This window comes from Mangifera indica, chromosome 6 (genome assembly GCF_011075055.1).
Source record: "Mangifera indica cultivar Alphonso chromosome 6, CATAS_Mindica_2.1, whole genome shotgun sequence".
Classification (NCBI taxonomy): Eukaryota; Viridiplantae; Streptophyta; class Magnoliopsida; order Sapindales; family Anacardiaceae; genus Mangifera; species Mangifera indica.
In genome coordinates, this window is record NC_058142.1 from 15,866,356 (window position 1) to 15,881,644 (window position 15,289).

The 15,289-nt window shown below is 33.6% G+C and overlaps 1 protein-coding gene across 1 annotated transcript; it reads left to right on the forward strand.

Moving 5' to 3' along the window:
- Positions 1–218: 218 nt before the first annotated feature.
- On the forward strand, positions 219–3,053 carry LOC123218260 (probable LRR receptor-like serine/threonine-protein kinase At1g56140). Its single transcript, XM_044639567.1, has 8 exons — positions 219–592; positions 757–952; positions 1,057–1,218; positions 1,306–1,424; positions 1,512–1,722; positions 1,953–2,184; positions 2,268–2,418; positions 2,494–3,053. Exons 1-8 carry the CDS (start codon positions 248–250, stop codon positions 2,899–2,901), a joined length of 1,824 nt encoding a protein of 607 aa, XP_044495502.1. The 5' UTR covers positions 219–247; the 3' UTR covers positions 2,902–3,053.
- Positions 3,054–15,289: the final 12,236 nt, after the last annotated feature.

Consider the following 15,289-nt stretch of genomic DNA (forward strand, 5'->3'; position numbering starts at 1 on the left):
CTTCAATAAAAATAAGATGTTATGTTTTGTGTGCTTGCCAGTGTCTTCCCTGGATTGAACTGTCTCCAGAAAAACTTCCCTTGCAATAAGAATACTCCGCGCTGTAAGCTGTTTTCCTTTGGTTGTTGAATTCTTTTCTCTAATATATTGTGTCAAAATGCATTTTAAGTTCTGTTGTTAAAATTATTAGCGCTTGATCTTCGTACTTGCAGATGCGAAGTTTGCAATCAAGTGTGGTGGTCGACAGATGACAGCAGAGAATTTAGTCTATGAGACTGAGAACACATCTTTTACTGCAGCTTCATTTAATGTAACAAGCACACAAAAATGGGCAGTGAGTAACGTGGGAATGTTTTCTGAGAGAGAAGATCCATCTTACGTGCAAAATACTCTCCTTCAAGTGACTGGAACCCTAACACCGGAGCTTTATCAGACCTCGAGACTTTCTGTTGGATCACTTAGATACTATGGCCTTGGTCTTGAGAATGGTCCTTATGATATAAGCCTGTTATTTGCAGAAACGGTTTTTGAAGATCGAAGCTTACAAACTTGGAAGAGCCTTGGTAGGCGTGTTTTTGATATCTATATTCAGGTAACATATTCTTATTGTCCATAGATTCCACAATAAGAACTGCACATGCTTTAAATGACGCAGTAGAAACAAGATTATTTCAGGAATAGAGCCTAATCTTTTCTTCCTTTCTGCATCATTAACTGAATTGAGAAATATGAATTCTATCCCACGTTGTCCCCAAGGGAACTCTCCAGTTAAAGGATTTTGATATATCGAAGGAGGCAGGTGGTGTTAACAGAGCAATTACAAAGAATTTCAATGCTACAGTGTCTGAGAACCACCTTGAAATTCACCTATTCTGGGCTGGTAAAGGTACTTGCTGTGTACCTAAGCAAGGTGATTATGGACCATCAATTTCGGCTCTTAGCGTTGTTCCAGGTGAAACTTGTGGTTCCTTTTCACCTTCATTCAGGATGACTTGTACTAACTGTGCTCAGCTGTTTCTTACCACTACTCACTACTCACTGAAATTTACTGCTCAGATTTTGTACCAACTGTAAGTGGGCTACCGCCAAAAGCTACACACAAAAAGAACCAGACAGGGCTAATTGTTGGTGTTGCTGTCTCTCTGGGAATTCTGGCCTTCATACTGATCTTTGCAGTTTTTTACACAAGGAGAAAAGGAGATGATTATGATCAGGAAGGTAAGGGAATCATACAGGGTGTAGAAATAATATAAAGACTGGTGTACTATGTGACTGATGCTATGGAAGTTTCTATTGAATATGCAGTGCTACAGGCAATTGGTCCTAAACGAAACACTTTCAGTTATGCTGAGTTGAGATCTGCAACGAAAGACTTCGACTCTTCAAATAAGCTCGGAGAGGGAGGATTCGGACCTGTTTACAAGGTAACTCATCTTTCAAGTAATGCATGACCAATACTTTACATTGGAAATGGTAAACTAGTCTTAGCTCTTGGATTCTGTTCTTCACAGGGTACACTTTCTGATGGAAGAGTAATCGCTGTGAAACAACTTTCCATGGCATCTCACCAAGGGAAAGATCAGTTTATAAATGAGATCGCCACCATCTCTGCTGTGCAACATCGTAATCTTGTGAAACTATATGGTTGCTGCATTGAAGGAACAAAGCGCCTCCTTGTTTATGAATATCTTGAAAACAAAAGCCTCGATCAAGTATTGTTTGGTATGAGAGACACATTATGATTATTATATATTCATTGGTGCAAACTATAAATTTAATAAATTTCAGTTGTTTTAACGATGAGAGTCCAAGTTTCATACAGAGATAAGTAACAATGTTTTAGAAAGCTCCAAATTTCTCCTAGAGATCATCCTTGAATCCTAAATTTCCCAAATAAATAGATACTAACTATTGCAAGTTTCTAATTACTAATGCAGCTATCGTTTCTGCAGGAAATAGTGAGTTGCATCTTGATTGGCCAACTCGGTTCAGTGTATGCATGGGAACAGCAAGAGGGCTAGTTTATCTTCATGAGGAATCAAGACTAAAGATTGTTCATCGAGATATTAAAGCGAGTAACATCTTACTTGATGCTGAACTCTGCCCCAAGATTTCAGATTTCGGATTGGCGAAGCTGTATGATGACAAGAAAACTCATATTAGCACCAGAGTTGCAGGCACAATGTAAGCTTCTTCAACCATCTTTCACATTAAAAAGGCATATATAAGCACACATTGTAGGCCTAATACTGTCAATCATCTTGCAGAGGCTATCTAGCACCTGAGTATGCAATGCACGGACACCTAACGGAAAAGGCTGATGTATTCAGTTTTGGTGTTGTTGCTTTGGAGATTATAAGTGGAAGAGCAAACTCTGACAATAGCTTGGGCACTGAAAAGATTTATCTTCTCGAATGGGTAAAGAATAAACGTGAATTCTATTTTCTTTGCTTGGTTTCACCTTTGTACTTTTCAATCAGACTTTTTTTATGGGCATGGAACCTACACGAAAACAACCGAAGTTTGGGCCTTGTTGATCCCACATTAACCGAATTCAATGAAGACGAAGCTCTTCGAATAATAGGAGTAGGCCTCTTGTGCACTCAAGCATCACCAATGCTACGACCACCCATGTCAAGAGTTGTGGCCATGCTTGCTGATGACATAGAAGTGAGCACTGTTACTTCCAAGCCAAGTTATTTGACTGACTGGGATTTTAAGGACATAACAAGTGTCTTTCTCGATAATGAAGAAGGTGCAGCAGCTGCTGCATCCGATAAAAGCTATGGCGATCAGAAAAGTGACTCGAACAATGCAACTGCTGTTAGCCATAGAGCTGATCCATTGCCCTGCCCAGTTGATGTCACTCAGTTCAGTGACATAACAATAGATGGCAGGTAAGAAGAAATAATTTATACATGTTTAGAACATTTTCAGACTGCAGACAGCAATAAGACTTGTAATGTTAGCAAAGTTATGGTGAATGGATTCAGCAGAGGTTCACTTTGTTAAATAAATTCAATTTGATCAGTAGGATCATCATATAGATCATACTATAGTGAATCTATATAAGGTTTCTAGATCATTCTTTTCTAAAATTTCTCTGTGTGATGGTTTTCAATGGGTAAAGTAATCTTATTTTTTGTGTTAACCAATATACAAGAGATTATTAATCTTTGGGTTCCCTGCCATTACAAACTACTGTTAATGAGCTTCCTCAAACTTTCTTATAACTGATTTTAGTGAATATGCAAGGACCTCTTGAAGGGCTCTAAAAATGTTATCAGATTTCTCCAGCCTAAAGAATAGCTTAAGATGTGAGACTATTAACCATCAAATTTAATTTAAGGATCTCAACACCTCTAAATGATCACGTGTGCAATCTTGACTAAATTCCCTCGTTATTGATTTTAGTGATTACTATTAGAGAGTGTATCACAATATAAAAGAGTTAAAAAAGATAAAAAACCTCTAAGTGGTTTTATGTATGTATGTATGTATATATATATATTAAGATCTCATGTAACAGAGCGCAACTATGTCTGGATGTAACTGCGATAAAGAAAATTTCCTCTACGGTTGAAGGTCCTTCAGGACTAGTTCAATTCACTCTTCAAAACTGTCCTAGGCTGGAGAGCCTGCCAAGAAATTTTCATAAGTTTGAAGCCCTCTGCAAGCATACATACCACTGCAACATGCTTCAATCCTTACCAAAGCTTCCTGGTAACATACGATTCTGGTGGCAGATTTGTTAATCTTGAAAGTTTGATTCTGGAAGGCTGTACAAGTTTGACTGAGATCATAATTTCCCCATCTATTCGGATGCTCAATAAACTTGTTACTCTTGATATTGTAGTAGGAATTAAACAAGATTTTCATAAAACTCAAAGGGATCTGGAAATTTTCAGATCCAGTAAACTTATGGAGAGCAGAGGAAAAACAGAGAAAGAAAGAAAGAGAAAAACATAAGCTGATGGACTTCAAATCTTATTTTAATTTTCGTAAGTGAGTTATACATACATCCAAGAGCAGCACATGACATCAGCAAGCTTCATTTGTTCAACCAAAAATCAACAAAAATCCTAATATTAAGGATCATCAAGCATTTTTACCAAAACACACCTACTACTTCGACTAATATTTTGTAAATATTATGTAAAATAACACAAAGAGCCTCAATTCTCTAACAAGTCTGAATATAAGAAATTACAGAAGCCTCCGGGATCTTCCACCGGGTATTCTTCAATCAAATTCTCTTAGACTTGTTAATCTTTCAGGCTGCTCAAATCTCACGACAGCTCAAAAGATCTCATGTAACATAGAGCAACCATGTCTGGATGGAACTGTGATAAAGAAAATTTCCTCTACGGTTGAAGGTGCTTCCAGACTAGTTCAATTCACTCTTCAAAACTGTTCAAGGCTGGAGAGCCTACCAAGAAATTTTCATAAGTTTGAAGCCCTCTGCAAGCATACATACAACTTCTGGTGGCAGATAGCTGCAAATCCCTGCAAGCATTATCCGACTTGCTGATTCCAAGCCAACGCTATTTCAACGGCAATCTCAGCTTCATAAATTACTTCAGTCTTAACTGGAGAATGCTCACAAACATTCCGGATTATGCTCTGTCAAGTATGTTCGAAAAAACCTCTTGCACCCACGAGTCCTTTCAGTTACATGTATTTCCGAGGAAGCGAAATTCCAGACGGGTTTAACTTTCAAAGTACTGCATCATTTCTAGAGCTCCCGGAAGGTTCGTTGAATCATAATTTCATTGGCTTCACATTTTTTGCACTCTTATCATTCCAGGACTTTAAACCTGGTACATTGGTTTTTGAGTGCAAGATGCTTCTGAAAAGCGAAGATGGCTTGAAGTCAATGAGAAGCAGCAGTTTTTTAGCCTGGAACAAAGAGTATGCGCCCTCCGACGTTGAGTTTGATCATGTGTTTCTGGGATATGATTGTCAGGTGGATGAGAAATTAGAATGGGACGAATTGTCTGAGGCGATTTATCAAGTTCCGTAATGATCGGAGCCCTTTGGAAGATTGCATGGTGAAGAAGTGCGGCGTCCGTTTGTTGTTCAGCCAGGAGGAATCAAGGAATGAATCCAGCTTTAGTTTGCTCTCAGACGAAGTAGATGAAGAAGATGAGCCACAGTCCAAGAGATCGAAGCTTTTAGATTCCTTCTATGGTGAATCCAGCTGAAGGAAACATTTTTATTCAGGTTTGAGGAGTTTTGTTTACATTTTCGTCATAAAGATATGAAAGAATATTGGAATCAAGTTTGTAATAAAAAGTCTAATTTACCGTTGTTGTCATATTTATATGCTCAGAAATAAAGAATCTACATAAGTAGGGCTGGATTTGACTTGGCAAGTTCGAATAAGATCCAATTCGAGATTAGCTTGAGATTGATGAGTTGAGGTGGTTTGAGCTTCAATTTAATTTTAGATTCAATCCAAACTAGCTTTAACTTAGGATTTGCCAAGCCTTGAAATTTGAAAGCTTGAAGATGGTTTTGTTATGTGTTGAAGTTGCTGAGATTTTTTGCCAAGGCTAGTTTATACAAACAAGATGGATTTGCCAAGCCTTGAAATTTGAAAGCTTGAAAATGGAAGTTCTTTAGTAGCATGGTCTTTCCATGCATCTGAATTGATTTCAATAAACTATGTGCACAACTTTTATACACAACTTTATGTATAAACAATAATGTATCACCTTGTAATTGGGTATTGGTTTATCTTTAATTTTCAAATATTCAATTACATAGTAACACGTTATTGTTTGTGTATAAAGTTTTGCATAACATTACTCGATTTTGATAATTTATTTTCTGGGTAAATTGATTGTTTACAGTTTTTATTTTTATTTTTATTGTTTGTCATGATGAAATAAAGATTATTTTTTTCATTTTTGATGTGGTTATTTGTTTTTTATTTGTTTATTGATTTTTTTGTTTGATATATGAAGAGTAAGACTGGATTTAAGCAAGAGAGTAATACTATGTATACATATTTTGAATACATAAATTGGTATATATTCGTATATATTATTATATAATTGAATGTTATTTTATCTTTAATTCAAACTCATCCAATTACATAACAACACATATAAATATATACTTGTTTATATACTTAAAGTAAATTTATATAGTTTTATTGATAGAAGCAAAAAATGAGGAAAAAAAAAAAAGAAAGAAATGATGGTGAATAGTGTCAAGTACCCGGCACTATCACTGATCAAATAGGTTTCGGATAGGTTTTTATTCATATAAGTTACGGTTCCAATTCTGATTTGTAAAACTCAATAACCAGTTAGTTCTTGCTCTCACCTTTTAGGAAGACATGACGCTCGTTCAGACAATAATTTGTGTCAACCAATCTAGATATAGTAGTAACATAACAATCTAACACAACACTGTAGGCACTGCAAGACTCAAAACTTTTTTATTTTGGATAACTGTGTAGGCAGAAAAATCAAATTTAACACAAATGGTAAAATTACAGGATATTGAACTTCTGCCCAATTTAATTAATTTGATCAAAATAAGCTACAAAATCATGTTATAGATGAATTAGGGATCAAACTATACTTGTTTGTGTCATCTTGTTAATTCAGAGAAGATGGATTTTCAATCTCAGAGCAAAATCTTCCTCCCTAAGTTTTGCGAAAAACGTTTGCAGAATAATGATATTCCCAAAGAAAAGTTGTGCGCTTTTATATAACTAAAACTAGGGAGGGACATTGTCTATATTAATTTATTACCAAAAGGTAAAATTGTTAATCAGGTTCTCCCATAAAAAAACTTAATTACGTTATATCAACTCACACTTATAACCTGAAATTAATAATTACAATATAAAGTGTATCGGTCTCCTTCTGAATTATCATATTAGACTATGAAAGAATATAAGATGCTTATAAGATGAATGAAATTACAATAAAAGGATACAAGTTGTTGTCAAATCACTTATATATTAAGTAAATAAAAGCTTCATTCTACCAACTCCATTGGAAATAAGTCCTAAAGTAATAACACTACCAATTCAACGCTAATATCATAAAGTAAACTTCATTCCATCTAGTGCTCAACTTGATCTAGTTGCTCAAGCTTGAATTAAGTTCAAGAGTTGTTTTCATAAGCTAAATTTGAGTCAATCAAATATTCGACTGTGAGTCATCTCATATCACATTCAAAGTAAAATTATTTTTTAGCCAAGTTCGAGTCTCAATTTATAAATCATAAATTGATTTTAAATTGATTATTTTATATTTAAACTATTCTTAAGTTGGATATTGTTCAAGCTCGGCCCAAAGCGAATCCCACCAAAATTTCATCTCCTTTTATTGCTATTTCACAAATTATCTTTTATCATATTATAATTCCATAATGGAAATGTCATTATTTGGAAGCTATTAGTATTTAAAACCTCATGATTTGACCAAATATGATAAACCCCTTATAACATTAATAACTTGTCTCAGTCTTTCTATAATAGCCACTATTACTCTTAATTAAGGTCATAATCAAGTTGAGCTACCCACAAACTACTCAAAGCTCGGCCTATCTTAAGTCAAGCTTGCTTAGTTTTTGTTGAGCTAAGCTCAAACTTAAGTGGTTCAAGTATTTACTCAAACGAGTTTGAGTAGGTTGTAACTCGACTCAATGAGCTTACAAGCTTATATTAGTTGCATAATATAAATAAATCCTTAAAAATATAAAATTTTGTATTTACACCCCCAAAACCTTACATTTACCCTGTAAACTTTTATTTTAGTATGAAAGTTTTCATCTAGCCCTATCAACTTTATTATTTGCACACACACCCTAACATCAAACCTTGAATATGTAAAATAATTGATAAATATAAGCTATGAGATTCTACAATATTTTTTCAAGCTAAGCTTGAGTTAGTAATTTTTATCTCAAACTCAAACTCAAGCCTACAACACCAACCCTTGGTTTACCCTAGCAAATTGTGATCAAGTCCATCAATACTCAACTCAATTCGATTGTACCCTTATTCTAAATCCCTAGTTGTTAGTAGTTGTTAGTGTCTTTTGGTTACTTTTATTGGTGAATAGAATAAATGAATTATGATCTTAATGCGTTAAGCTACAAGCCCACCCCTCACTATTACCTTACCTCTAGTAGCCCCCATACCCTTATTAAGCTTAAACAATTAGTAATTATGTAAAATATTACAAGTTTTTTTAATAAGAAAACGAAAATACATCTAATAAATAAATAAAATTCTATTTTCTTTTTAAATGGGAAAGGACTTTGTAAAAATTAGAAAATAATATGGTATAATGAAAAGAATGAGAGATACATGAAAATAAAAATTATAAATCAAATAGAAAAATTTTAAAAATTACTTTACAAAACTTAAAGATTAATAAAAATCTTTTAAAAAAAAATTGAACTCGTGAAATATTTTTATATTTTAGAATCTTTTTCTAGGTTTTTTGGTATATTAATTTTGGAAGTATTCTTAATTTTTTCAAATTAAAAATATAATCCTGTTTTAATCTAGCATTTGTAATTTTAGGTTAAAGATTTGTGTGATTTAGAACTTTTTTTTTTAATTTTATGGAAAATTACTCAAGTTCAAAATATAATCAGAGCAACATATTTGTGGTTGGTCAAAATTAGTCAACTCTGATATTTATTAGGGTCTACTTAGATAGTTTCAAAGGTTTTTTTTTTTAATTTTTAAATACGATCTTTTTGGCTTTTTTTAATTTGGGTTTAGAGTTGCGGCGTGCGAGGTGGTCTGTAAAACAGTTAACCCTTGATAATTGTAAAAATTAGTGTATATTAATTGCACTGTTTTACCCTGATTTTGTTATAACTAAACATTAACTTTAGATATCTACCGATAAAGGTTGAGAGTTACTAGTGATACTACATACAAGACTAGAATTGAATTGAATTAAACCAAATGAAGGTTAGTTCAATCTTAAAGTTAATTTAGAACAATGAATTTCTAAATTTGAGTTTGAGTTTATCTTAACTAGAATAATGAACAATTATGCCAGAGAAAATGACAAGTCATTAGTTCCCTCTCCTCCACCCAGCTTAGCCCTTCTGTTTCTCCCCCTCCGTTGCATTTCAAGGCCGACGATTCTGAAAAAGTTTAAGCCTCGAAGTGCCTGCCTTCTGACTCTTTCATTCTTTACTTGCCTCTTCTGGGTTTGTCAAGAAAAGTGATTGTGTTTTCGTGTGTCATTGATACCTCATCTCTTTCCGTGTGCAAAAAGTATAGAAAAAGCCTAAATCTCACATGAATAAGACTGATTCAGTAAATCTGTTCTATCTTTTGTGTTAGTTTTAAATTAGGTTTTATTAAGAATGTTTTATTCAAGATTTATCAGATTAGTAAACTAAATTAGCAAGCAATAAAGAATAAAAGCAACATCAGAAACCAACAAGATAACACAAGAAATACTTGGTTCAGGTTTCGATTTGAAACCCTACATCGAAGGCAAATACAAGGCTCTAATCGAATCCACTATTAAACATAAGCAAATACAGCTTACAAAACCCTCCGATTTATGCCTCACGCGACTACGACATGCCGTGAACCAAAGTCTCACACTAAGCCTTCATCAAGACTTAAGAAACTTACACAACCGGAGAAAACCAGAGGATTTCTCCCTGGTTCAACTAAATCACAAGAACACAGCCCAGTTTCGAAGAACAGAGCAAGAACAAGGAAGTCGACCCACAAAATTTTTGTGCTGCGCTAAACCCTAATAAGAAACTTTATACACTTAGGTTAAACACTCAGCAAAAAAGACTAAATTACCCCTTTTGCTTCAAATTACCACACAGACCACAAAACACTCCATAATGACTAAATTACCCTCTGACACATTTAAGCCACATTCTACATAGCTCCACCTTGGCTTAAATAGGTGAAAAAGAGAATTCCACTAGGAGACCTGTTCTGTATCATTTCTGTCACAAGCTTGACAAATTTTCAGTAGGTTTAAAGCTTCCTTAAACTTGCTCACAGGGACAACTTTAGTCAATATATTTGTTGGATTAACACTGGACATGATCTTTTCAACCAATACTTGCTTGTTGGAAAACACATCTCTGATGAAGTGAAGTCTCAAATCAATATGCTTGGTCCTCTCATGATGTGCATTGTTTTTAGAAAAATGAATGACACTCTATGAATCATTGTAAATCATAAGAACATCTGAACTCAGACCTAGTTCAGATGTAATCCCCTTCAGACATATAGCCTCATTCACAGCTTTTGTCAGGGCAATATACTCTGCTTCAGTGGTGGATAATGCCACAATAGACTGCAAGTTGCATTTCCAGCTCACAATATTCCCACCATAGGTAAAAACATAGCCAATTAGAGACCTTCTTTTATCCAAGTCAGCTGCAAAATCTGAATCACAAAATTCTTTAGCTAGTAAATTGTTAGTAGCATTAGATATGTACAATAACCCAAAGCCTGCAGTTCCTTTGAGATATTTCATTAGCCATTTTGCAGCAAACCAATGTTCTTTACAAGGATTGCTCATAAATCTACTTACTAAACTAATAGCATAAGCAATATCAGGTCTTGAACCAATCATTGCATACATCAAACTACCTACAACATTTAAATAAGGTATTTTATTCATAAATTCAGATTCAGTAACAGATAGATTGATAGTAGATTTTAATCTAAAGTGAGCACCCATAGGAATATTAACATGTTTAGTTTCAGACATATTATATAAATTCAACACCTTTTTAATATTTAAAACTTGTGATAGAAACAAAGATCTCTTACTTCTATCTCTTTTAATATCCATACCTAAAATTCTTTTTGCTGACCCTAAATCTTTCATAACAAATTCAGTTATCAGCATTTGTTTCAAATTTATCAAAACAGACATATCTTTAGAAGCTAGAAGCATATCATCAACATATAGAAGCAAGTAAACATAATATCCAGTATCAGATTTTAAATAATACACACAATGATCATAATTGCATCTCAAAAACCAATGGATAGAACAAACTCATCAAACCTCTTGTACCACTGTCTAGGAGACTATTTGAGCCCATACAAGGATTTATGAAGCAAGCATACTTTATTTTCAGCTCCAGGTTTTACAAAACCCTCACGTTGCTCCATAAGAATATGTTCTTCCAGTTTTCCATGCAAGAATGTTATTGTGACATTCATCTGTTCCAGTTCCATGTCAAATAACACAATGGCTAATAATATAAGTCTTATTGAGGTATGCTTAACTATAGGGGAAAAAACTTCCTAGTAGTCTTATTGAGAAAATCCTTTTGCCACCACCCTTGCTTTAAATCTTGGCTGTTCAACTCTAGGAATACCTGGGTTCCTTTTAAATATCCACTTGCAACCAATTAATTTTTCTTTCAATGGTCTATCAACAAGTGACCATGTATTATTCCTTTTCAATGATTCTATTTCAGTTTTCATTGCCTTTAACCAATCTGAGCTATATTTACTCTCACAGGTTTGGGTATAGTTCAAGGGTTGCTCATAAATCTAGTTACTAAACTAATAGCATAAGCAATATTAGGTCTTGAACTAATCATTACATACATCAAACTACCTATAACATTTGAATAAGGTATTTTATTCATAAATTTAGATTCAGTAGCAGATAGATTGACAATGGATTTTAATCTAAAGTGAGCACCCATAGGAACATTAACAGGTTTAGTTTCAGACATATTATATAAATTCAACACCTTTTTAATATATCCAACCTGTGACAGAAACAAATATCTCTTACCTCTATCTCTTTTAATATCCATACCTAAAATTCTTTTTGCTGACCCTAAATCTTTCATAGCAAATTCAATTTTCAGCATTTATTTCAAATTTATCAAAGCAGACATATCTTTAGAAGCTAGAAGCATATCATCAACATATAGAAGCAAGTAAACATAATATCTAGTATCAGATTTTAAATAGTACACACAATGATCATAATTGCATCTCAGAACACCAATGGATAGAACAAACTCATCAAACCTCTTGTACCACTATCTAGGAGACTGTTTGAGCCCATACAAGGATTTATGAAGCAAACATACTTTATTTTCAGCTCCAGGTTTTACAAAACCCTCAGGTTGCTCCATAAGAATTTGTTCTTCCAGTTTTCCATGCAAAAATGCTATTATGACATCCATCTGTTCCAGTTCCATGTCAAATAACACAACAGCTAACAATATAAGTCTTATTGAGGTATGCTTAATTATAGGGGAAAAAACTTCCTGGTAGTCTATTCCTCCTCTTTAAGAAAATCCTTTTGCCACCATCCTTACTTTAAATCTTGGTTGTTCAACTCCAGGAATACCTAGTTTCCTTTTAAATATCCACTTGCAACCAATTAATTTTTCTTTCAATGGTCTATCAACAAGTGACCAGGTATTATTCCTTTTCAATGATTCTATTTCAGTTTTCATTGCCTTTAACCAATCTGAGCTATATTTACTCTTACAGGCTTGGGTATAGTTCAAGGGTTCACTTATCTCAATCAAGTCTCCTATTTGGAAAGCATAAGAGATGATATCAGCTTGAGCATATCTAGAAGATAGTCTTATTTCTCTTCTTGGTCTATCTCTAGCAAGTTGATAGTTAGATAAACTTTGTTTTTCTAGACTATGAGGACACTCAACTTGACTCTGTGGTGAGGGTTACTGATTTAAGTCTGTGATTTCGTACTTTGAAGTACGAATTATATTTAGACCTAGATCAGGTCATTTACTAGACTCTAAAGGCTGAGAAGCAGACTCAATACTACTTTGGTGACCTAACATAGGTGTCTCCACCTCAAACTGAACCTATCCAGATTGTCCTTCTGAAGAGAAAAGATCTTTGTAGAATTTCAATTCATTAAAGGTAACATTTCTAATAACAACACACTTATGCTCATCTAACAACCATAGTTTGTAGCCCTTAGTGCCTGTGGGATATCCTAGAAAAATAGCCTTTAATGCTCTTGGGTTGAGTTTACCTTGACTAGCATAAACATAGGCAAGACATCCAAATGATTTTAAGTGATGTAGTAAAGGTGGTCTATTTGACCACATTTCAATTGGGGTTTTAAAACCTAATGTAGATGATAGAGATCTATTTATCAAGTAACAGACAGTTGCCACAACTTTTACCCAAAACCTCTTACTTAATCCAGAATCGGCTAGAATACATCTAACCTTATTTAGGATGCTCTTATTCATTCTCTCAGTCAAACCATTTTGTTGTGGTGTTTCACTGCATGTTCTATGCCTAAGTATACCATGTTTCTTACAAAAATCAGAAAAGTATTTGTTGCAATATTCTAGGCCATTATCAGTTCTGAGTACTTTAATTTTCTTATTAGTTTGATTCTCAACTAGATTTTTCTAGTCTTTAAAGCACTCAAAGGTTTCATCTTTGTGCTTTAGGAAATATACCCATACTCTTCTAGAGTAGTCATCAATGAATGTCATAAAATAGTGTGAATGAGATAATGAATCAAGGATATGGGGAGAACCCCACACATCAGAATGCACATACTTAAGAATACCATGGGATCTATGTGTAGTAGATGCAAACTTTAACTTATGAGATTTTCCAAGCACACAGTTTTCACAAAACTTTAAATCATAGATTTTGTTTAGGTCAATAAGATTTTGTTTACACAATTCATCCAGACCTGTCATACTAATATGCCTAAGTCTTTTATGCCATAAGATTGTTTCATCCAAGTTATCATGAGCAGAATGCATGCCATCAGACACCACACTACCTTCTAGTATGTATAAGCCATTTGATAATTTTCCTTTCATTACAACTAAATATCCTTTCATGATTTTTAAAACACCTTTTTCAGATTTATAAGAAAAACCATTTAAATCAAGTGCACCAAGAGAAATCAAATTTCTTCTTAATTTAGGCACTAACCTAACATTTTCAAGAATTTTTATTGAACCATTAAACATTTTAAACTTGACATTACCTATTGCAGTCACATCACAAGAATCATCATTACCTATCAAAACTTTTCCCCCATTTATGTACTTCAAATCAGTAAGCCATTCTTTCCTAGGAGTCATATGAAAAGTACAATCAGAGTCTATTACCCACTCTTCATCTAACCCTATTTCAAAAAGAACTAACACTTCTGCACTGTCATAACCCTCAATAAAATTTGCTAGTTCTAAATTTTCAGGTTTATTAGTATGTACCTTCTTTTTCTCTAGACAATTCCTTTTAAAGTGGCCTTCTTATGACACAATCAGCATGTTTTCTTTGATCTAGATTTTGATCTAATCAGCTTCTTATTTGTTAAGTTATTTCTTTTTTCTTGTCTACCTCTAATTTGAATACCCTCACTAATGAATTTCCTCTCAAATTTTATTTCTAAGTCTTTAGATCTTAGAGCCCCCAAAACCTCATCCAATGACTAAGAGTTTCTACCATATTTTATGACAACTTTAACATCCTTAAAGAATTCAGGTAAAGAATTCAAGATTATTATTGTTTGATTTTCATATGATATTTTCTCATCAATGCTATTTAGCCCAATAACAATTTATGAAAATCATCAAGATTATCCTCTAAAGACTTGGTGGAATCCATTTTAAATCCAAACAGCTATTCTTTCAAATATATTTTATTTATTAGTGATTTAGTCATATACATGGATTCTACTTTTAACCATACTTTTGCAGTAGTATCAACATCATCAATTTTCTACAAAACATTATCAGACAGATGCAAAATTAATAAACTATAAGCCTTTTCCATTACCTCAGCTATCTCAGCATTAGTCATACCTGCAGGGAAATCAAATGGTTTTCCCAAAGCTTTTGCACATTTCTGATGAACCAGTACTTCATACATCTTCTTTTTCCACATGTTGAAATCACCCTTGCCATCAAACTTCTCAATATTGATTCTGGTTTGACCCATAATTCTTTGCTGACAATTTTCTTTTTAATCTTTTAGCAAGAAGCAAGATTAGTAGTAACAAAGAATATATATATAGGCAAAGATTTAAACAATAGCACCAAAAATCGATCAATCAAAACATTCAAAAAAAAAACCCTAATTGGCTCTGATACCACTTGTTAGTTTTATATTAGGTTTTATTAAGAATGTTTTATTCAAGATTTATCAGATTAGTAAACTGAATTAGCAAGCAATAAAGAATAAAAGCAACATCAAAAATCAACAAGATAACACAAGAAATACTTGGTTTAGGTTTCGATTTGAAACCCTACATCCAAGGCAGAGACAAGGCTC

What these genes read in the sequence shown, in the direction of transcription:
- LOC123218260 (XM_044639567.1), top strand. Translation starts at nt 248, where the DNA reads ATGACAGCAGAGAATTTAGTCTATGAGACTGAGAACACATCTTTTACT. An exon ending in GGCTCTTAGCGTTGTTCCAG is followed by an intron (nt 953 to 1,056) that starts GTGAAACTTGTG and finishes TTTACTGCTCAG; the next exon opens with ATTTTGTACCAACTGTAAGT. An exon ending in AGATTTATCTTCTCGAATGG is followed by an intron (nt 2,419 to 2,493) that starts GTAAAGAATAAA and finishes CTTTTTTTATGG; the next exon opens with GCATGGAACCTACACGAAAA.